Consider the following 24,448-nt stretch of genomic DNA (forward strand, 5'->3'; position numbering starts at 1 on the left):
CTCTTTATATTGTCTTGGATCATTCTAGATTATACACCCCCTGTACAACACGTTGTATACACCCTGTGTATAACATCACTTTTTTCGCAAATATTTCTGTATTCGATTGATTTTATTCACAGAAAATTTACAACATAGCATACACCCCGCATGTTGTGTTATATGTGGTGATAATGTTGCTTTTTTAAATTAACTTGACTACAAATGAATACATTTATGAATATGTTCATATTGCAATCGTTTTATTGCACTAGTAATTTTGAGAATTTGAATCTTAATTCAGATACAGTATCCACAAGTACGAAAGCCGAAAAGGGCCACATAAAAAAAATTATCTCGTAATTACGAGAAAAGATCCCGTTATTACGAGTTAATTATCTCGTTATTACGAGAAAAGATCTCGTAATTACGAGTTAATTTTCCGTTATTACGAGAAAAGATCTCGTTATAACGAGAAAAGATCTCGTTATTTTGAGATAACTATCTCGTTTTACGAGAAAAGATCTATATAAAATGGTGCGTTTATGAAAAGAATTCGACTGGATCACCCTTTCAGTCTATCTTTTTCATTACAGGAACGTTGATTCAATTTTGATTAATATTTAAAAATAACAACGATCATTATTCAATAATTTCTACATATCAAAATGATTGGATTTGACATTTTATCTTATATGAATAAAAGGAAAGAACTTCATGTAATTTTACTATTCAACTTATATATATTATAATCCCACTCCGAAGTAAATACCAGGTGGTCCTATAGTCGTAAAAACGCAATTCTATTAGTTACAGATAACTTTAATGACTATATAGTTTCGGTCATGGATATGGATATACAGGATTTACTCGAATTTGTGTTTTATATGTTCATACACAACCTACATGTATATTGAAAATAATTGATTAAATATATTAACATTTTGGAGTCTGAAAACAAATTCCACGTATCCTTTTTCATTATTGATAATTAGTTCAATGAATTTATTAATCAATCTGCTTTGCTACTTCTTCTGAAATTTCTTTAAAACTGCTTAGTCCGATTTTATATCTAATTATGAGTACGCTTTTAAACGATGATAATGCTAAGTATGTGTATATCAATAGACATTGCAGTAGTTCATACAGTTTACGTAAAAAGAATAGAATAATGATACGCGCCATTTTTAATAGATCTTTTCTCGTAATAACGAGATAATTAACTCGTAATAAACGAGATTTTTTCTCGTAATTACGAGAAAACTATTTCGTAATAACGAGATAATTAAATCGTAATAACGAGATATTTTCTCGTAATTACGAGATCCTTTCTCTTCTCGTAATATCGAGATAATTAACTTGTAATAACGAGATCTTTTCTCGTAATAACGAGATAATTATCTCGTAATAACGAGATAATTAACTTGTAATAACGAGATCTTTTCTCGTAATAACGAGATCTTTTCTCGTAATAACGAGATAATTAACTCGTTATAAAGAGATAATTAACTCGTAATAACGAGATTTTTTTCTCGTAATTACGAGATAAAAATATTTTTTTAAGTGGCCCTATTCGTCTTTCGTACACAAGTGTACATGTATAAGGTGTAAGGTGTCCAGGTAGCGTAGTGGACAATGCACTCGCTTTTCACCGCTGCGACCCGAGTTCGATCCCCGTGATCAACAGAGGTAGTATGTGATAGGGTATGGCGGTCGCCCGCTTGGACACGTCGGTTCTCTCCGGGTACTCCGGCTTCTTCCCACACCAATGACCCCCTCGCGCTGACATCCGTGCCAACGAGAGATATTAATATAAGTTGTAGAACTTGTTTATCAATCGTTGTAAAATAAATAAAGTTCAGCTCAACCGACGTGGAGCGGGTGTTGACAATAGTTTTCGAGGGGTGTCAATTCAACTGTTATCCTTCAAAACAGGCACTATTTATTTTATTATACTGAATTTCTTAATTTTAAAGAAAACTATACAGCTTTTATATTGTAATGACGTGAATTCCACGGCGAACCGTACGCGCATAATTTACGCGCATGTAACGATTCGTTGTGTTACCCGTTGCCAGGTACAACTACAACTACAAGTGTCCATTGTGTGCAGTTAGATGAAAAATAAAACGGACAGAATTCTTTCGTCAAAGAATATTACAGGAGGAGGATTTCTTTTCTGAGCGAGTTCTAGCATCTTTAGATGGGCTATGGTCAGACACTGGGGGTATAGACTCCGACTCCTGGGGCGGATTGTTTGGAGAGGTAGTTAACTCTGGTGCCGTGTCAGGATCCTTGGATTTCGTGTCCTCCTGGGGCGGATCGTTTGGAGAGGTAGTTAACTTTGGTGCCGTGTCAGGATCCTTGGATTTCGTGTCCTCCTGGGGCGGGTCGTTTGGAGAAGTAACAGGCGCGTGTTCTCTGTCTGGCTTTGCATCCTCCTGGCGCGCACTGCTTTGTAGTGGGACCGGTGCTTGTTCTTTGTTTGGGTCGTTAGACTCTTCAGCCGTCCGAGGAAGTCTTGAATTATCAAAACTCTGAGGTGTATCAGTCATCTTTACCAGACACTTTAAAATGAAATTAGAATCAGAACATATACTAACGACTTGATCAGTATACATACATACAGGGTGTCCCATCTTATCTGATACCATTGGAAATTCATATAAATTAAATGTTTGGCCAAATCTTGTAACTTCTAACTCAAATAAAAGTAAAATAGTTAATTTCTTTTCCAAAAAAAGTTTAAAGAAAAACGTGCTTTTCATTGAATTATGATGTCACAAAGTTGCATCACATTTCTTTGGTTGAATTGAATTGTATTCAAGATTGATCGAACAAGAGAGCAGGCATCTTCCGTTTTAAACCTGTATTTTCAAACACCGACTCCAGATATAGTTGCACGAATAATGAAAAAAAAATACTCTGGGGAAAAAAACTCAACAAGGAACATATTCTTTAAATAGTAAGAGGATTTGAGGAAATTAGATCATTACAAATGGGATGTTGTGAGGAATTTTACTCATCCAATTGACGTTGTTATTGATAAAAAGGACGTCATCTAGACACACTCTAATTTTTGTTGTGGTTTTCATAAACAATGCTCAGTTTGTCAAAAAGAAGATGGGGGAATAAGATAGCGCAAATGCCCATTGGTTCAGTCGTTAAATACATGTACCATTTTGAATTTATTTTTTCCTATTTAAATTAATTCAAATATATTATAATACAAGTTTGCAAAAGCTCAATTTCTAACTATATTCAGTTTTAACATAGGCGTCGGAACCGGGGGGGCTAGGGGGGGCTTAGCCCCCCTACTTTTTTTGCAAAGTTATACCTAACCATTAGAAACATAGCATGATAGAGGGTTCAGCCCCCCCCCCCCCCCCCCCCACTTTTTTTCGCAGGAAAGATTATCGTTCCTAATTTACCTTGAAAGATTGAGAAGTTAGATTCAGAAGCATACTAGCCCCCCCCCCCTCCCCCCTCCACGGATTAGGAATTTCATGATTTTGAAAAAAAAATATTTGGTTAGGTAATTGTTTTTTTGGAAGTATAGGCCTACTCCCCCCCCCCCCCCCCCCCCCCCCCCCCCCCCCCCCCCCCCACGGATTAGGATTTCCATGATTTTGGGAATTACTTTTTTCTCAATATTTCTGAGGATTAGTCTAGCCCCCCCACTTTCAATTTGCTTCCGACGCCTATGTTTAATATAATTAACAAACGACAAGAAAAAAATATTGCCTTAAATTTTGGTGATATCGAACCCATAACATAAAAACCCTCTAAGTACAATGTTAGTTTATGACAGGTGCTCTAACCACTGAGCCATTTCAGACACAACAAAGTATGCTGTTTAAATGTTAAGTGTGACTTTGGCCACGAATTTACGGACTTGTATTATTTTTTCAAAACGTTCAATTGTTGGGATACAAAATGATATTTTTAATGTATAGTGGGTCATCTCTCCGCATTTTTGTTGACCGAAATCGGTTTGTTTTCCATTAGACCTTATTTAGACTATGAGAAAAATATGGAGCACACACCCACTCTAGGAAAGAAAATGTCTTGAAGCTCTAAAAAATGACAATATTTGCAGGTTTTGATACGTATACGCCTGTTTGAGTCAACATATTCCAAGTATTGAACATATTTATAGGTTACAAATCAATGATATGTTAAATATATTTTGTTTCAATGATTATTTAAAAAAAAAAATATCAGATTTATTGATATTTTAATTTTTCAGTAGCTTGTCCGACTGTGTATGGGCATTTTACACGCCTTATCCACCCATCTTCTTATGAATGTTTGTGAAATTTGCTAAGTGAAAATTTACATCAGAAACATTTAAGAAAATGCGTTTGACCTTTTGTTAAATAAATTTAATCAAACGTTATTTAAAGAATATATGGTATCAGCTACTCTGGGACACCCTGTATGTACCGACTTTATTAAATATGATTTTAAAATACCGGTAAGTAAACGTTGATCTAAAGTGAATATAATTACCTGGCTTAGTTCTAGTGGGACTGCTGAATTCTCTTGAATTCCATTTTCAATGATTGGTGATGGTTTAGCTTGGGTAAGACTGTAACGAATAAAACTGAAATAAAGGATTTCTTTCGTCCAATTCTCTTTGAATTTTTAATTTATAACAGGCTTAATTCTACAAAGCGACATCTGTGTCTTACTTGAGTTAATTCTTTGTACAAACTTTTGTAGTTTTAAGTATCGAACCAACATAACACGAAATAAATATTAAAATTAAATGTTAATGGAAATATGATATAATTTTAAAAAGAAAATACTTTAACAACAAATTTGCGTGACCTTAAAATTGTGAATTTTACGAAATCAAAAGTAATACCCGCAAATATTAATGAATCAAAATTATGTAATTGAGCAATTTGAAAAAAAAAATCGATTAAGGAGATGATGAGCAACGTCAGTCGATAAATCATGGACACACTTTTAATTTGGAAGAAAATGTACTAAATTGAAGCATATCTGGAATGTTTTACAATCTTTGAAAAAATTATTCAATCATTATATAATCATCAGGTTAAAAAATGGAAAAATGTTTGTTTTCAAGTGAAAAAAAAGATTGGAATGGCTTTTTTTACACATTGTATCATAAAACGAACGGCCGAGGTGACAAATCAAATATCAAACATGTATACGGTTATGGTATACATTTACAATATTTACAGTTCAATATAAAGAATAAGGATCGAATCATTCTTTGAATATTATGAAGTGGTCAAATACGGTCGGGCGTGATCAAAGCCCGAAGGACATTATCAAAGATTTGATCAACCCCGAATGTATTTGATTACCATATAAAGTTAACAGAATAATTCCTTATTACTATATTTATATAATTTCAACAATTGTTCACTTAAGTTACTGACATTGTTACATTATTTTCATTTTTATAGTTATGCAAACCCCGTTCGTGTCCCACAGTGCATCATTTTCGTCATTTATGAAATGTATTTGACAAAGTTAACGTTACAAATCTGATTTGTAGTGTTGTAACAGGCAAGAACAAGAAAAATGTAAATATACTGAAATGAGTAAATTGTACAAAACATACCCAGCAATTTCAAGCAAAATGTCGTCCGCTAGTTTGGTCATGGCTGCAAAATCTTGTGATCTGTATGTAAAAGACCCCTGCAGATCCCTTAAAGACAGTTTCACAGTTTTTGTTGATTCTGTGAACATACCGTTCCAAAATGGGTCCCCTAGATTGATATCAATGGGTAGTAAATGTGCGAATGAAGGTTTGTCCGCGAGCTGGGAGGCCTGACACAAGTACAGAACCTTCCTCCCCCGCTCGTTTCTCTGGCGGATTATGGATATGAAGAGTTCCTCCAAGTGGTGAGGCGATTCCAGATATTGATTCGATAAAAACACTACAATTTTTTGAGACGTTTGCAAACACTTTAAGTCAGTGCCTGTCCTGTCAACTATAAGACTGGTCTGAATATCCGGGCTTTTCTTTTCTAGCTGGTACAACAAACTAGTGGCCAGGGAAAGGTCGTTCTGACTGACACTAACTACCACGTGATTCTCAGACTGGTTCAGCGGGGGCACAGAAAAAGAGGATTTCCTCTCCACGCTGTTTGTTCTTATATTATATGAATCATACACCTCTTTTTTTCTGATTTCAGACATTCTCTTAAAATCAAACAGGGCGACCTGAAAATCAATCCAAAAAGTAAACAGAAATAGTGAAATGTTAAATAGAAAGGAAAGAAATAACTCTTTTAAAATAAAGTCTCACCTTTGATGCTGTGTTAGAGCAGTACTTTGGCCTTTTATTTGCTTTAACCCAGGATGCAACATCTTTAACAAGACTTGGAATCAATTCACTATACTGGTTTCCTCTAAAGTCTACAAGCCTGTGCTGACCATAAAGGCATGGAACAGAAGGAATGTCCTCGATACACACAGGAATCAAAAGTAAATTATCGGCCTAAAACGGGTAAAAAAGTCATCAAATCATAATCCTTACGGTTAACAATTTTTTCGGTTTAGCTAATGAAGTCAAAGATTGACCAAAACAGCTTCAACGTTAAATAATGATATCTCATTATTAGTGAAAAATCTCAAAAGGACGTTAAACAGTAAACAGTCAGCAATTAGACTTATTCAAATTACACGGTAAACTTGAACAATGTTGGACTATTTTCTGTAAGCAATATAATTCTAATTTGTCAGGGCTGATGTGATATACTTGCTTTGTTTTGACTGCGATACATTGCGATGTTGAACTCTTCCTGACAGACCACAGACGAAAGGTAACTAGGCGACACTAGCGCCACCACACACTTGACGGTGTCCAGAGAGTAGTACAGGCCTTTCTGCCACATACCGCCTATGTCACAGAAATTTCAAAAGATGACGTTATAGATTTTACACTAATTCTGCCTAAAAATATCTCTGTAATGTGCAATTTAGTACTTCTCTTCTGACGCTTACGCCGAACCATGTAGGCCTATATAATTTAATTCTGGTTGTAACGCGCTTTCTGATTGGCTAAAAATTATTTTATATCGTATAAAGAATGTTGCCTACGTCATAGTAAGACTAACGTCAAAAACGTATCAATACGCCTGACGTTACGTTTGAATTTTGTACAAATTTACGTCATTTTAAAAGTCAATTGACCGTTTTTATCAACAATGAAGAGTAATAAAATTAAATTATAAGCAATGAATTCAATATTTATTAGTTTTAAACGATATAAAATGGTTTGAAACAGTTTACGCTTTTTTATAAACCGTCTCGCGGTTTATAAAGCGTAAACAGCCCAAAACCATTTTATATCGTTTAAAACAAATAACTATTGAATTCATTCCTTAAATATATTTAGGAAATAAACAACGTTATTTAGCGAACATGGCGTTATGAATAGCAATTGCTCTGTTGGCATATTCCATGATGCGCGCTAGCGCATCATGGAAGATATGCCAGCAGAGCAATTGCTATTCATAATGCCATGTTTGCTAAATAATCGTTGTTTATTACTTATATTTGCATTTTACCACTCGCAAATACCCTGTTTTAGCCTAGACCTAGACATTTAGGTATTGCATTCAGACTTTAATGTATCCTTTATGACGTCATAGTATACAGACAGAGCAATTGCGATTATAGAAAAATATTTGCATTTCCATTGTTCTTTCCCACTGTAAGCCCATACGGAGGAGCTGCAATTATTTCTCTATAATCGCAATTGCTCTGTCAGTATACTATGACGTCATAAAGGTGTAACGTTATATATATACTTTTCCATGACGTTATAGATTTAAACCACTATACGATACATCATGTGTTTTTCTCCAACTCAATTAAAATTGACGTATTTACATGTAATATTAAAACATGTTTTTGATAACATTTTAAAGGAATTACTTTTATAACATATCATTGATTCTGTTAACAAATCTATGTGAATTAAAAAGATATATTACAGTCTGAATGTTTACTTTTGATGTAATAGCTAAATGTCAAGGTCTAGGCTAATACAGGGTATTTGCGAGTGGTAAAATGCAAATATAAGTAATAAACAACGATTATTTAGTGAACATGGCGTTATGAATAGCAACTGCTCTGCTGGCATATTTTCCATGATGCGCTAGCGCGCATCATGGAATATGCCAACAGAGCAATTGCTATTCATAACGCCATGTTCACTAAATAACGTTGTTTATTTCTTAATTATAATTGCAGTTCCTCTGTATAGGCTTACAGTGGGAAAGAACAATGGATATGCAAATATATGTTTATGAACCATATAACGACGAACTACCAACCAGCTCCAACGTAGAATTTTGGTATGATTTTTACTGCAATAAAATAATTTTCTATTTTTAAGCAAAGAAAAAATTCCAAATACATGTACATTAAATTTAAAATATGATTATTTTTCTATATCTTAACAGACAAGCAGACATGCATCTTTTCGTTATCTTTTTTTTTGTGATATTGATTTAGTCTTATTTAAGGAATGAACTCAATATATATTTGTTTTATACGATATAAAATGGTTTTGGGCAGTAACGCTTTATAAACCGCGAGGCGGTTTATAAAAAAAGCGTAAACCGTTTCAAACCATTTCATATCGTATAAAACTAATAAATATTGAATTAATTGCTTATAATTCAATTTTTGTATTCTTCATTGTTGATAAAAACAGTCATTTGACTTTAAAATGACGTAAATGACCTTTCTTTAAAATGACGAAAAATTGTACAAAATTCAAACGCAATGTCAGGCGTATTGATACGTTTTTGACGTTAGTCTTACTATGACGTAGGCAACATTCTTTTTACGATATAAAATAATTTTTTTTTGCCAATCAGAAAGCACGTTACAACCAGAATTAAATTATTACCGGAGCGTATTAGTGCCAAATTGTTAAAAAAAAATCTTTAAAATTCCAACTTTGAAGTTGCAGGACATACCGACTTTTAAATCTTGTCGGTCAAAAAACACTTCCATATCAGGATACTGCTTCTCAAACTCGTCCAACAAAAGTTGGGCTTGCTTGGGATCTTTGTGAGCATACGAAATGAAGACGTCATGGTTGACATTGTCGTCTGCTTGAGAGACATTACTTTCCCCACCCTCTGTCTCTGTCAGCATCAGCCGAGTACAGACCGACTCCATCTTCAGAGCAGGAGTGTCTCCTTCCTTCCTGACCCTGGAATACAGTCACTACAGAATAATCATTTAGCGCATTTATAGTATCACGTATTAATATTCGATTGCCGAGTGTTAAAATAGTTTTCTTCATTTAATAACATATCGTACTTGTATGTACACATCAAACTGCCATCTTTAAAACTAAAAGATTGCAATAGTACTGAAACCAATTTGATTTATGATGCAATAGTAAGTTGTTAGTTTGCTATATCACTGAGGCAAGAACGGTACGTGATAATTTCTGTAGATGCCTTATTTTACGCGAGTATTTAATTCCGCTCTTTAACCGTTTTGCATCAAATCGTGACTCGAGAACATAAAATCGCGAACGCCAAATTTTTACTATAGTTGAATTTAGTTTACATTTGTCTGAAAAATAAAAGCGATATTTTAAAACCCACGAGATGTGCTTCTCAGGATTCTACGCGGATATTAGTTCTTCATGTCTTTATTAGGAATCAACAGTATACATTTGTAGGTAGCGAGATATGAAAATGACCTCTAACCTGCAGTCCAGGAACTGGACCAAGCTGATGCTGACCGGTATAATCTGGATAGTTTCAAAGTACAGGGGCACCAGGAAATCTTTTCCCTTCCTCCGTGTGCAGCAAATGGCCATGTTAAACATTTCCAAACACTCGTCACTTTTGACAAAGTTAGGGGTCAACACTGGAACAATCCTGTCATAATGGATCCAAAAGTTTAAGTTAAAGCTCTCTAAAACAACGTTTTTAAAAAAGATGATTGTGTCATCATATAATGTAAATTTCTGATTCAGTTTAAGATTAGATATGAATTTCTGATTCATTTTCAAATCAATTTTATAAACACAATCAATACAGATTCAGATTAGAATATATACAATTATAAACCTGACCCTAATCGCATCAGAATAATTTCTACTTTAGCTGAAACGCTGCAGAAAACTGAACATCCGCTATTCACAAGTCATAAATTAAGGCATAGAAATTGCTAGACTCTATCTGAGAAATTGTTCTATATTCTTTATTAACCTTTTACTGCCCATCATCAGATCAAATATTTCCTGCTGCCAGACACCTTTCTGGTCAAACTTGGAGGGGTCGTAATAAATGGACAGTTTATCGTTCTTGGCAAGGAGATTCTGCTTCAGTGAGGAAACTATCGTCGCGTCAGTTGGTTGATGCATCAGAAATATGTCATATTCTTTAACAGCTTGCCTCTACAGGGTGAAAACATTAATTCAAGGTGGAACGCTCGTTTGATAAGAAAGATAACTCATACTGGGAGAATTGGATGCTGTTCCGCAATAAATGCAGAATTTTATGCGTTTTTATTCAAATTTAGATGCCGTTTAAAAATCTTTATCATTAAAAGGAAAATTAGTTATAATTGTGCATTGAGTTTGCGAACCTTGTGAATTACACGAAACGTCCACTAGCTGTTCAAGGATGCAGTACTAAGTTTCCAATTTTCTACTTCATATTTACCGTATGCATATTTTTCGTAGTGAATTTACGGGATGTAGAAAAAAGACTGACCTTACGCTGAGATTTCAGGTGTGTTTGCTTTAACTTGGCGAATTTACTATTTAGCTCCTTGTTGTTGTCTTCGTATAGAACTATTTTTAACTTTTTCAGGGGAAGCCCTGCCTGGATCCAACTTATGGCGCCAGTAACTATTGATTGCAGCACTGTGATTTCGTCCGAGTGCTTTAAATGAAAAAAAAAACAAATAGACACATCATAGAAAATTCACTACATCTATCAGAATAAAGACATGACATCAAATATTTTCCGCACCACCTACTTTAGGAAGGTGATCTATATTGATCATTAGAAATGCATTGAATCGGTTACTAAGTATATTTTGTCCCTCTATTTTGTCACCTCAGTCATTGATATAACATACCTGAATACTAAAAAGTTACAACGATGCATAAGTGTCAGTCACCTATCATGATATCACGTGTGATTACCTGGTTTCCGGTAGACAACAGTGGAGTTATAATTGTTGTACTCTGGTTTTTCAGGAGAGGAACTAAGACCTTAAAGATATCTCTGATCTGTCGTTCCAGTGAGTTGTCGCTGCAACCTCTTGTTCTACATCAGTAAACATATCAATGTACACTCTCTGAGCCATAATTCTCAGAATGCTCAAGTTATTTTTCAGGGATTTTTTTTCTCACAATATCAATATATGAGTTTAGATAGTTGAATCTTTAAAATATATTCCAGCATTATATTATTTTTTTACGTTTAAGTGGGACTGAACATATCTTATTTGAAAACCAATAGCAATCATTTGGTAATAAGGTAGGTATAATTTACATGGATATATCTGTACTTATTATCTGCCCCATGGTATAACGCCACTTTAAAATTCGATACTCTTAAATACCTCAAAGTTAAAACAATGTTTATTCAATAGAAGAAAACGTCATACATGTATATTTATTCTTTAAAAACGCCCCTTTTTCAAAATGGAATTTTGCATTGCCAACGACACGAAAGTACCCAGATGTTAAATTAAATTGAATTAAAAAAAAGATATCAGCAATCCACACAATGCAGACGTTTAATGTTTCCCCTATAACCAGTTTCTTTGACAGGTATGTGTATTTTCGTTTAAAAATGTCAAAAAGTGACGGAAACGATATCTTGGGGCAGATTATAGTTTCTTCAGAATTTTAATGACGCATGCAAAAAAAACCACCAAATTGAATATATTTTTTCAATAAGATCAATTTTTCGATGATATCTAACTTTTCGAAACAGAGCAATCGTCCAAATGGCAGATCCAGTGGTAAGGGTTTAGACAGCCAGCAGGAATAGTGGGTCCGTAGGTCCATTTCTTTGTCTTTTGACAATTCCCGGGTGGAGATGCCAAGATTAGCGAAAAGAGCCCCAATCAGAGTCCCTCTGGCGTTTGAATAATCACCTACAATACATATAAACGAAAACTGTATTGTTTCTAATTCAAATACAACGGCAATTAATCATTATTACATAAATGAGCACATTAATCTACCATATAAGTCATAATTATCGATATATATTTACATTCAAAAAGCAAATGCTTACTTTGATGATTCATGCGGGCTATGAAGGTAGCGATAACAAAATAAAGCTACTAACGCCGTGATGTATTTTTCTGCAATGTGACAACCTTCATACCCTCATGAGTCACCAAAGAAAGCATTTTATTGTTGAATTGTCTAGTATGTATTCAGAAAACATTGATTGTTTGGTTCTTATCACGTTAGTGTAACAGTATCACATTTAGTTAAATTTAGTGAACGTTTGGTTTAGACTGACGTTATGATGTATTACCATGGTACAGAAGTTAGAAAAAACTGGCATATGTATAACGGCATCATAGTGATACTTTTTTCGTAGTCTCTTATCCACGTGTCATAATACTCTGACATTCGTGTTACAGTGCCGTAGTGTAACATTTCGATTGACGTTGGTGTTATAATGACTAGTGTTACATTTGGATTGTGTTACAGTGTCATAGTGCAACATTTGGATTGTGTTACAGTGTCATAGTGTAACATTTGGATTGTGTTACAGTGTCATAGTGTAACATTTGGATCGACGTTGGTGTTATAGTTACTAGTGTTATATTTGGATTGTGTTACAGTGTCATAGTGTAACATTTGGATTGTGTTACAGTGTCATAGTGTAACATTTGGATCTACGTTGGTGTTATAGTGCCATAGTGTTACATTTGGATTGTGTTACAGTGTCATAGAGTAACATTTGGATTATGTTACAGTGTCATGGTGTAACATTTGGATTGTGTTACAGTGTTATAGTGTAAAATTTGGATCTATGTTGGTGTTATTGTGACATAGCGTTACATTCGGATTGTGTAAAAAGATCATAGAATAACATTTGGATTGTGTTACATCGTCAAAGTGTAACATTTGGATTGTGTTACAGTGTCATAGTGTAACATTTGGATCTATGTTGGTGTTATAGTAACATAGTGTTACATTTGGATTGTGTAACAGTGTCATAGAGTAACATTTGGATTGTGTTACAGTGTCATGGCGTAACATTTGGATTGTGTAACAGTGTCATAGTGTAACATTTGGATCTATGTTGGTGTTATAGTAACATAGTGTTACATTTGGATTGTGTAACAGTGTCATAGAGTAACATTTGGATTGTGTTACAGCGTCATAGTGTAACATTTGGATTGTGTAACAGTGTCATAGTGTAACATTTGGATCGACTTTGGTGTTATAGTGACATAGTGTTACATTTGGATTGTGTAACAGTGTCATAGAGTAACATTTGGATTGTGTTACAGTGTCATGGTGTAACATTTGGATTGACATTGATGTTATTGTGACTTGGATTTTCTTTTGGATTGACGTTGTTGATATGGTCACATAATGTTACATTATTATTGGTGTTGGTGTTGTATTGTCATAGTGTAATATTTGGATTGACGTATGTGTTATAGTGACATAATGTAACATTTGGTTTTACATTGCTGATATATGGCCATAGTTTTACATCCTAATTGATGTTTGTATTGTAGTCTTATATCGTTTCTTTTGGATTTATGTTAATGCTGTAGTGTCATAGTGTGCATTATAATTGACCGTTTTATTTTGTAATAGTGTAACATTTGGATTAACAATGGTGTTGTTCCGTCTTACTATAATCTGTATCCAGTATTGTTTCCGTCAGATTTGAACTAATTTAATAAAAATACTTATCAATATGAACAATGTACAGTTGAAACCGATGAAATGAAAAATATCCAAGATATTTTCATTGGCACATCATTATTTTTTACTCCGAAAAATTCACAGTATCATAGTGTAATATTTGGATTATCATCTCTGTTGTTGTATTATAGTGCGGCATTTGGATTGGTTTTGGTGTTGTAGTGTAATAGTGAAACATTTGTTGAATGTTGATGTGTCATAGTGTTACATTTGGATTGATAATGTTGTTGTAGTGTCATAGTGTTACATTTGGATTGATAATGTTGTTGTAGTGTCATAGTGTTACATTTGGATTGACGTTGGTGTTATGTTTTGTTAGTTATACTTTAAAATTTAGGTTGACGTTGGTTTTACAGTATCATAGTGTAATATTTGGATTATCGTAGTTGTACATTACGCAGTGAAACATTTGGATTGACGTTAGTGTTGTAGTATTATACATAAACATTTACCAACATTTCTGTGATATAATGTCAAAGTATTACATTTTGCAAAGACTTGGCAATATTGTTTGTGTTTGCATTGAATTTGGCGAAGATATATTGACATTTATTCAAAGCACTGTACAGATTTCACGAATCAATTGACAGACTCTTCCCAATGTAATCTATGGTATTGACCTACCAATGAAGGCCGAGACCATGATGATGTCCATTTTCTCCTCCACCGGAAGTTTGGTAATGTCCCCGTAACACAACTCCACGACGTGCTCTCCGAATGACGTCACTACAGAGATGGAGTCTTGGAGTCTGATGGCCTCCCCCCGCGCCTTCATCCTGTAAACGTATCGTCGGAATTTGCCAAGTACTCGAGTCCAGGATAGTGTTGGAATTCACATACGTTAGTCACTGTTGAAATTTTGCAAAATGGTATGAAATCAATATCCTTGCTAATTAAATTAAATGATTTGTAAAGCGTAAACGGTTACAAATGCAGGCTCAGTAAAGCAAACAGATTGAAAGTTCTGGCGAGCGTTTGCGAGATTCCGCTTTGCTGAACGGGTCTCGAGATGATTACACTTGTTTTCATCCGTAAAAATCGAGCATCCTTAACTTTTCAAACAATATGATACATGTGTATACATATGTTAATGAAAAACTGACATGTTAAAATAAGATAATCTATGTTGATTTATATAATTCCTTAAAAAACATATTTCGTGTGTTGTGGGTAATGTAGTTAAAGCAAATAATCATAAGATTTCCTACTCTTGCAATATCGGCTAAATTGGATTGTTCAATCATAATATCAGGCATTTACAGATATCACGGGATAATTTTGGTTTTCCTCACTAATCAGGTAAAAGTATTGGTATAAAAATTATGAAGACTGGGATCTCTTTATTTTCCCTTCCCTTCTGTCGAAAAAATAGTGAAAAATAAAATTCTCATTAGTTTAGAAGCATTCAGGAAATTCCACCCTGAGTCCATGTGTGTTAGGTTTCACTTTTTAAAAAATCTTAATACACATTAAAATTAGTATCTCTATTCCCGCTTTGTTCCATCCTTTATTTTCAAGGGCTTTGTCCAATTCTTCAATAACAGGGGCTTTGTCCCACCATTCTATTCCAGGGGCTTTGCTCTATCCTTCACTTCAAAGAGCTTTGAAGCATCCCTTATAATTAATTAACTTCCAAAAGCTTTGCACTCTGGATCATCACCAGCAATACATATTCCTTCTAAATTTTACTAAATTCACCACCTCCTGAGCCCGTACTGTGCAGAGTCTTAACTGGACCTACATGTACTAGGGCCTCATAGCGGGCATTCAAGACTAAATGTCTTAAAATTAATATAGCCGTTTCTGAAATTGTTTGATCCACTCATAGGCATTTGTTTTTGCAACAGATGCATTATGTTATTATTATGTATTAATAATTTTTCCGTACTCCGCAAACAGTATTCTCTTTTGAGAAGTGGACAGGCATAGCCTACATCCATGTAGGCTATAAAGGCTATGTAGCTGGATGTAGGCTATGCCTGTCCACTTCTCAAAAGAGAATACCTAAACAGATAATGAAATTTAAATAGCACTTGAAATTTAAGCATCTTGTATATACATGTATGTATATTCCGGTCACGACTATTGATCTTTTTAAAATTGAGAGCATTGTTAGATTACCTGAAATGTGTACAAATATGCCGTCTTTGGCCTTTTTCTGGTCAGGTAAATAATAGTCACAGTGATGTGTTGTCAACGACGCCTGACCAACATGTCGAGGAAAATGTAAACAATGAAACAAGTTAACTCGTACGCCGTTTTATTTATAACACGTAAATGTTTTCAGGTGTGGATCCTGGATTTGATGGTTAGAGGGTGTACGTAGGCCCCTTTTCGATATGTTGCGTGGAACAAGACATCGGGGAGCGGATGGAAATTCTTATTTTAATTAGATTGTAGGCAGGGAATCCCAGTGGGTTCAGGATACAGCCCTGGTGGGGGTCCAGGGGGCGTAGGGTAAAATATTGTTGTGATATTAAAAAAGCAATAAAATTACAAAATTTTAAAGGTTTGTTAATTAAAGACCTGCAGTTTAATCAGTTTAAAAAATGGGACGATGTAAATGTAGTTTCAAAATAGATATCATGACAGCTTGTATTATATAGAAGAGTCGTTAAAAATACTAGTACTGTATATTAACCAATTGCGTGATTAAAATGGGATTTCTGTACATACGTTACACCATTAAACTCACGGGTTTTCTTCATATTACATATTCATACATATATACATATATTTCTTCATTTTATCAGATAAATTTTATTATGGATTAAGTCTTTCTTAACTCTATATGAACTTTAGAATTAACAATTTGTACATGTGGATGTTTGGCAGAATAAAATCTCATTTTTTTTTCTAATTATAACCCATATTTAAATCTTCATTTATCATATTTTATACAAAGTAAGTCTCAGAATACATCCAGCTGGTTAATTTGATATGAATTTGCTAGACGATTTCTACTCATCCATGGATTGTTTCCTATTGGCGTGCATACATGCACGTCGATGGAGAGCTTTTGATCGAATATTAAGAATTCAATTTGTATCAATTAAAAGACGTAGAAGTGACCACCATACATGAAAATAAATGCACTTCCTACATTAACACACAGACCGCGGATTTTGATGTTGTTGATTGTTGGGGGTGTTTTTTGGTTGGTTGGGGGGGGGGGTGTTAACATTCCTGTGTAGTCATATTGATGATAAGACACTGTTTAGGCGACGTTGACACATACATATAAGTAATTATAAACAAATATATTGTAAAGCATTACATCGTTATTATTTAAAGAACAGTTTAATAAATCATGCAACAAATAAATGATGAAACAGCTCAAAGAATATTAACGAAGAACAATTGATAGACTGAAGAGTGCCGGTTGATAACAATTTGTTCGAAGTTAAAGTCATTTGCTTTGGTCGAATTCTGTAAGAAGAAAAAGATTGTTAATCGTTTTTTAACAACCCTCAATCTATCCAATAACACCGATCTCCTCTGTGGTGGTTGCAGCGTCCGTGACATAAATCTCCCCATCAGTGGTGGTGGTGGTGTCTGTGAGAACAAGACAGAGGAGTCAGAGACCGATAAAACGAGAGAGAGAGAGAGAGAGAGAGAGAGAGAGAGAGAGAGAGAGAGAGAGAGAGCCTGATGAAGCAATATACAATCATGATGATGTAGTTTTTGGAACAACAGACCTAGAACAATGGGAGTTGTAGAGGGAACAGCCACCATGGTCGTGTTGATACCTACACAGAGGAGAAATGACACGTGTATTCTAATACAGGACAGGAGTAAATCTTTAATTAAAAAATGGCTTTATATTCAACAATGCATGATAAGTGTACAAATTAATAGATATAACGACTGAGACATAAACAGGTTTGTTCTGTCTCTCTATCAAATACTTGGACCCTACTATTCTAACATTTGAATTAAGCTATTATTTCAAAAGAGTTAGACCCAATGCATCATTTAGATAAGTATGTACTTCATAAAAATCCTACCATCACAAGCCGCTTTCTTCACATCTTCCTTCAATGTCTGCAGAGCATCAAAGTTCTGGGCGTTGAACACATGGTTAGGGTCCGAGGCGATGGAGTTCAGCTCGGCCTTGTCCACACCAGATCCGACCCCGACAGCTACAACAGTTGCTCCTGTGGCCTTCAGCAGATTGGCCTGTGTCAAGGTCGCAGCCTTGTCGGTGGACGCTCCGTCGGTCAGAACGATGACGAACAGAGAGGAATTGGAACGGGCCCCGTTGGCTGACAGGATGTTGTGTTCCCGGATGTACTGTAGCGCCTCTCCTGTCTGTGTGGACCCCCCGACGTTGTCCGTCTGCTGAATGGCGTCCAATATCGGTCGCTTGTCAGAGAACTGGTTCAGGTAGAAGTTGTTCTGTACAGTGGAACCGAAGGACAGCACACTGAACTGAACGTTGTTGGGGCCGACGGGAAGGTCCCTGACGAAGGTCTGAACAAAGTCCAGCTGTTTCTGGAAATTAACGGGGCCCTCACTACCCGAGGAATCCACCGCGAATATTATATCGGCGGTTTGGATAAAACCGCAAGCTTAAAGAAATTAATGTCAAAATGATCATCTTTGCATTTCGACAACATTTTTAAAAATGATTTTAAAAAACAAGCATCACTTTATCAGCAGAAAGTAATATATATGTAGTCATTACATTGATGTATTTTTTAGTCCGTATCGAATAAAGTAACTACATTTGACCTACTTTGACAAGAGGTGAAGGTCAGTTCCGAGTTTAGCTTGTTCAGAACGTCAAAGTTGGCCACGGTGAACACGTGCTGGGGATCACTGGCGATGCTGTTCAACTCCTGGGTGTTCACTCCTGACCCGATCCCGATGGCTATCACCTTCATGTTCGGTTGTGATTTTAAGGCTGTGGCTTCCCGTTGTGTGTTGGCGTGACTGTAAATGAATCAGTCATACTTTTCCAGTAACATTACAACAGAACACAATGTCCTGTCTCTATTAAAGATATTATTATTTCATTTTGAAAACAATCAGTCAGATTAATTTGAATTTAATTAGTGTATGTACTAAAATGTCTACTCTTATCAGGGTACGATAATTTTCATGATGTACTGTTGAACATCACATAAGCTAGGTGAGATTGGATAATCTGTATTACAGTACTTCATTGACTGTCCGTCCGTCATCACTATTACGATCCGACTGGCGTTTGCTCGTCCACCGTGCGACGGCAGGAAGGCGTACGTGCGGGCGTACTGCAGACCCTCATCCGTGTAAGTCGCTCCCGCGTCGTAGGGGATGCCAGAAATGGCTGCCAACAGGGCGGTCTTGTCACTGAACGGAAGAGGAGAAAAATGGATGGAATAATCTACCGACGGTAGAGTGTGTACTCTAACAAAATAAGTCAACACAAGTAAAGAGTATAAAAATTTATATTAGATTTGTTTTTCAATTACTCGCCTGTATTTGTTGAGTTTTATTCTTTCATGAACGTCAGAAGAAAACGTGGCTACTCCGATCTGTGCGTTTTTGGGTCCGATGTCAAACTGTCTAGTGAAGTCCTGGACAAACGTAAGCATCTTCTGAAAGTTCAGTCTGGTCTCGCTACCAGAGGAATCGAGGAGGAAAACGATGTCTGACAGTCCACTTCCACATTCTAAAGCCAATAAAAAAGGAAGCATTTCCATTTGAGAGTGTACGGGAAACTGCACTTACATTCAGGAACATTTACTAAAATCATTGATATACAAGTATTTACACGTGTATTTTTCTTACGATAAGACTGTAGTATTACAAAAGACTTTAAGAAGCCATAAATAAAATGTACTCGTATAAATTTCCATATTCTACTTAAATACATGTAGAAGATAATGAAAAAGACGTTCTTGTGCCTTCTGAACACTTTGCGAACAACTTGCACATACCTGGAGAAATGACTGGAGGGTTAGGAACTGAAAAGAAAGAATTTACAAATTATTTCGAAGCCACACAAGTGGATTAAGACACATTATTGATGTCGTGAAAACGGTGAAATACATCCATACTTACCAGCGCAGGCCGCTGTTTTGATCTCGTATTGGATTGAATTCAGGGCGTTGAAGTCGGTGACGTTGAACACGTGTTGCAGGTCCGTGGCGATTCCATTCAGCTCGGTCTGACTCACACTACTTCCAATGCCAACTGAAATGACCTTGACACCTATCCCCTTTAGGTCGTTGGCCTTTTGGATCGTCCTTGAGGTGGAGTAGGATTGGCCGTCCGTTAGAACAATAGCGATTTTCTGGGCGTTGGGTCTAGCGCCGTGGTGCGAGTAGAATTGGAACTTGGCACTCGACAGGCCGGATTCTGTGTGGGTGGAGCCGCCAGAGTAGTGGATCGTCTCCAGCTTGTGTAAAATGGACTGCAGGTCTTTGTATGTGTTGAAATAAAACTCACTTCGGCCGTAATTAGAAAAGGTAACCAAACCAAATTGAACATGTTGTGGTCCAACTTGAAACCCCTTGATGAATTCGGCGGTGAAGTTGAGTTCTTTTTTAAAATTTTCCACACCTTCACTACCTGATGCATCCAGAACGAACACAATGTCTGCTGGCTTGTCCCCACATTCTGAAACCAACATTAATCATATTTGTAACCGTTTCAGCTCAATGTAAAATCATGCACATGTAACTGGATATACGTGAAATTGACAGTAAGTCAGAAAACGAGAACAGGGAATATATGTAGTTTACCTGTGTTTGGTTTCTCATCTGCAAAAGAATAAACTTTTTTTTTTACTATGTCAAAAATTTAATTTACAACATTCTTTCTATGTATTATGAGAGAAAATTTACATGAAACACTTTTGCTCTCATACTTCTACATGTTTCAAGCTGTAGGTCCGTCTGTAAGGTGGACAGCGATTTGAAGTCGGTGGCGGTGAACACGTGGTTCCTGTCCGTGGCGATCACCGTCAGCTCTGACTTGTGCACGTTTTGACCGATTCCTATGGTGATGACCTTGATGCCCGCGCGATGTAACTGGTCAGCCATGACAGCCGTAGCAGGGGGGTCCGTGGACTGGCCGTCAGTTAACACCACCAATATCTTTGGTACACTGGCGTCTCGAGCGCCATGTGCAGTAGTGAAACTTTCATTCTGAAAATAAAAAAAAACGATTACCAGTTTCCAATTATATATTAACAAACAGGAGACTAGTATTTTAAGTGGATAATCAAATCTTCTCTCGCCAGAGGGCGTTTTGCGCTACGTTACATGACTCATTCATGAGTGGAGCGTTGCAGGTACGATACCTCTGAATAGATATTTGTGGATATAACTATGCTTATTTATTGTAACCAGACCAATGAGCCAGCTTTCTTACCAGTGCAAACTGCAGACCAAGGTCGGTGAAGGTACTGCCCGGGAGGTAGGGGACGTAACCCGTGGCGTTCACAAGGTCCGTCTTGTTCTGATATGTGTTGAGCCAGAAATAGCCGTGGGGTTTGGTGGAGAATGTAGCTAGACCGATCTGCACTGCGTCTGGTCCAATGTCAAATTTATCTGTAAAGTTCTGAACAAATTCGAGCTGATGTTGGAAATTGGTAGCACCCTCACTGGCCGAGGAATCCAGCAAAAACATGATGTCCGCCTTGTTGCCGTGGCAAGCTGCAATGAATTTTTAAAAACCCGGAGTATGTGATTAGAAATCTAATGGACACATATAAAGCAATATGTGTATTCCGTCGCATATTTTGTCGTTATTTTTCTTTACCATTATAGCCACATGTGGTGGTCTCAATATTCATCATCAGGGAGTGTAAAGCGTCATAGTCGTCCACGCGGTACACGTGCTGGGGGTCCGTGGCGATGGCCTCTAGTTCTGCCTGGTTAGCTCCCTTCCCGATACCAATAGATATCACCTTAATCCCCATCTTGTGGAGTCTGTCGGCGGCGGCGGCTGTTTCTGTGGGCGTTGTCGACTCTCCATCGGTCAGCACGATCACCCACTGGTCCACGCCTGGCCGTCCGCCGTTGGAGGAAGAAAAACTGTTGTTGGCGATGTAATTCAAAGCGTCCTCTGTGTGGGTTGATCCCAGGTGGTGCCTGATGCTGGAAAGAGCACCCACGACTTGAGTTTTGGATGGGTATTTGTTCAGAGAGAATTCGGGATGAACTCTAGAAGCAAATGACACCACGCTGAATTGTGTTTCGTTTGATCCCACGTTGTACTGTCTGACGAGGTTTTTAATGAAGAGCGTCTGTTTTGAGAAATCTGTGTATGTGATGCTTGAGGAGGAGTCTACGGCAAAGACGATGTCTGCGACCGCTGACTGACAGTCTGATATTGTATAGAAACTAACATAATTAGCCGGTGCAAAATTAGTATAAAATAACCTCATGTTTCTTAAAAGCAAAATGACTTAAGTCATAACTTACTTAGTCTAAGAGGAGGAGGAGGAGGAGGAGGAAGGCATGATTTGGAGAGTGGTAGGTATTAATAACGGGATACTTACGTAAAGCTGCTTGCTGACAGGCCGCGTTAGTGAGTTGGTTTTGGATAGTATTTAGGAGATCGAAGTCTTGCACCTGAAACACGTGGCTTGAATCGCTAGCAATGGCCTCCAGTTCAGAGTTTGACACGGAGTTACCAATACCAACAGCAATGACCTCCGCCCCGGAGGCATGCAAAGCCTGGGCCTGGGTGCTGATGTATAAAGAATGGTATTTATACTAATGAAGTTCATTGCTACGGTGTGTGATTGGGATTCTTAACTATTACATGTACTACCGGGGTAGTTGCTACCGAGTAAACGCATAATGAATTCGAAATGAATTCTATTATTTTTTTAATTAATCCTTATATAATATGATGAAATAATCGATGTGTCAGTATCGAGGCGAAACCCTCTTTTTCATTCCGCTTTTTTAGCATTGGTAATTTACATACAGGGTGTTGGCATGGCTTGATGACTGGCCGTCGGTCAACACAATGACGATCTTCTCGGCGTCCGGTCTCCCTCCATGCTGGGGCTGGAACGAGACTGTCTGAGCATAACTGAGAGCCTTGTCCGTGTAGGTGGCCCCTGGTCTGTACGAGATCTTCTGGATGCCGCTTACCACGCCTGATACAGTGGAGTAGGTGTTCAGGTAAAACACGTTATGGACTGACGTTGCAAACGTGACGGCGCTGAATTGGGCGGCGTCCGGTCCGACGTTGAATTGGTTGACGAAGTTCTCCACGAATTGGACCTGTTTCTTGAAGTTCTCGCTCCCTTCGCTGTAGGATGCGTCCAGCAGGAACACGATGTCCAGCTTGGACCTGCATCCTGTAAATAATGCTTGTCTCAGTCAAAACTTATGTAAGGAAAGAACTATATATATAATTGTATTTAGAATACCTACATGTATATGATTGACCTATTTGGTTTTTTTATGAGTTGAGTCACGCTTATGGGTTGAGGGGAGGGGCTTTTACTAGTAATGTTCATGTTAATCCTATTCACTAAATGTATATTGACGTTGATTAGACCAGTCATCGATCTTGAATGTTCGATTTCTAAGTTATTGTGTCGGGACTAACGTATAGTATTATTATGTGTGTGCAGAATTTGTATTACGGTGCCAAGCCTTCGTCGGAGAACATTCGACAGAACTGTTAAATTCTTGATCTTCGAATTCAAAACTAGCAAAGTGTGACACATTTTGGCCGATGATAAAGTTTGTACCAGCCCAATCTGGTTCTATATACAAGCATATGGATAATCTCACAAGGAAATCAACTAGGCATGGCTTTCACTCAAACTACGATTATATAATATCATACTTGTCGGTTTTTGAAGTAATGTGATATTCATAACTTAACTTCGTTTTATGTCGTTGGAAATTATTCTTTAATCATCATTTAACATGACAATTTGAAATGTAGTCAATATATTAAAGTACATTGTACGTAATTTGTATAAAAGTGGGTCACTGACATTGTATTCACCTTCCTGAAATTATTATTGCGCAATCTTCATATGGTTTATAGTTCCGTACCTCCAATAAACACGACGGGAAATTTTGAGAGTTTCTCTCTTTGAATTAAATTTAATAGAATTAATTCAATTTTTTCTTCTTTTTTAAATCTTCTTTTTTATTTTATCTAATTAAAAACAAATTTATATCTGGCTTAATTAAGACTATCTAGAATTACGATCGAGACTTTGATTTAAGAAAAATAACCCAATAATTATATGTTAAGATTTGTAAATATTTAAAATAAAATTCTCCTCATAAAACTTTGGGTTTGGTGAGTCTCTCCCTAGAGCCGATTTACCTGCAGGTACCTGTGACCAAACTCCGGCTGCGATAGCCCCCAGCAGAATCAACAGTCTCATCCCGGCCTGTGAGGTGTCCAGTGTTATGTGTGCGTTCTGTCTGTATCCTATGGTCTGTTGGAGAACGATCCAGTGCTTGCCTGAGAATGGTCAGATTGCAAACACCTGTTCTTCCAAAGGAGGAACAGATTATCTAGATCTTTATATATAGAGAAAAAGTTGCTCTG

The 24,448-nt window shown here is 36.6% G+C and overlaps 1 protein-coding gene across 1 annotated transcript; it reads right to left on the reverse strand.

Moving 5' to 3' along the window:
- Positions 1-1,909: 1,909 nt before the first annotated feature.
- Positions 1,910-24,379, reverse strand: LOC128175929 (collagen alpha-4(VI) chain-like). The gene is made up of 25 exons (XM_052841843.1): positions 24,221-24,379; positions 22,850-23,228; positions 22,416-22,606; positions 21,674-22,240; positions 21,284-21,567; positions 20,778-21,057; positions 20,653-20,670; positions 19,970-20,527; positions 19,846-19,872; positions 19,382-19,577; positions 19,085-19,255; positions 18,660-18,856; positions 17,929-18,492; positions 17,620-17,670; positions 11,940-12,114; positions 11,153-11,276; positions 10,716-10,886; positions 10,209-10,396; positions 9,702-9,875; positions 8,955-9,193; positions 6,726-6,862; positions 6,269-6,460; positions 5,579-6,183; positions 4,492-4,570; positions 1,910-2,546 (listed from the first exon to the last, which is right to left on the reverse strand). The coding sequence occupies exons 1-25, from the start codon at positions 24,279-24,281 to the stop codon at positions 2,127-2,129; spliced, it is 6,048 nt and encodes a 2,015-aa protein (XP_052697803.1). The 5' UTR covers positions 24,282-24,379; the 3' UTR covers positions 1,910-2,126.
- Positions 24,380-24,448: the final 69 nt, after the last annotated feature.

Source organism: Crassostrea angulata, chromosome 3 (genome assembly GCF_025612915.1).
Source record: "Crassostrea angulata isolate pt1a10 chromosome 3, ASM2561291v2, whole genome shotgun sequence".
Taxonomy (NCBI): domain Eukaryota; kingdom Metazoa; phylum Mollusca; class Bivalvia; order Ostreida; family Ostreidae; genus Magallana; species Magallana angulata.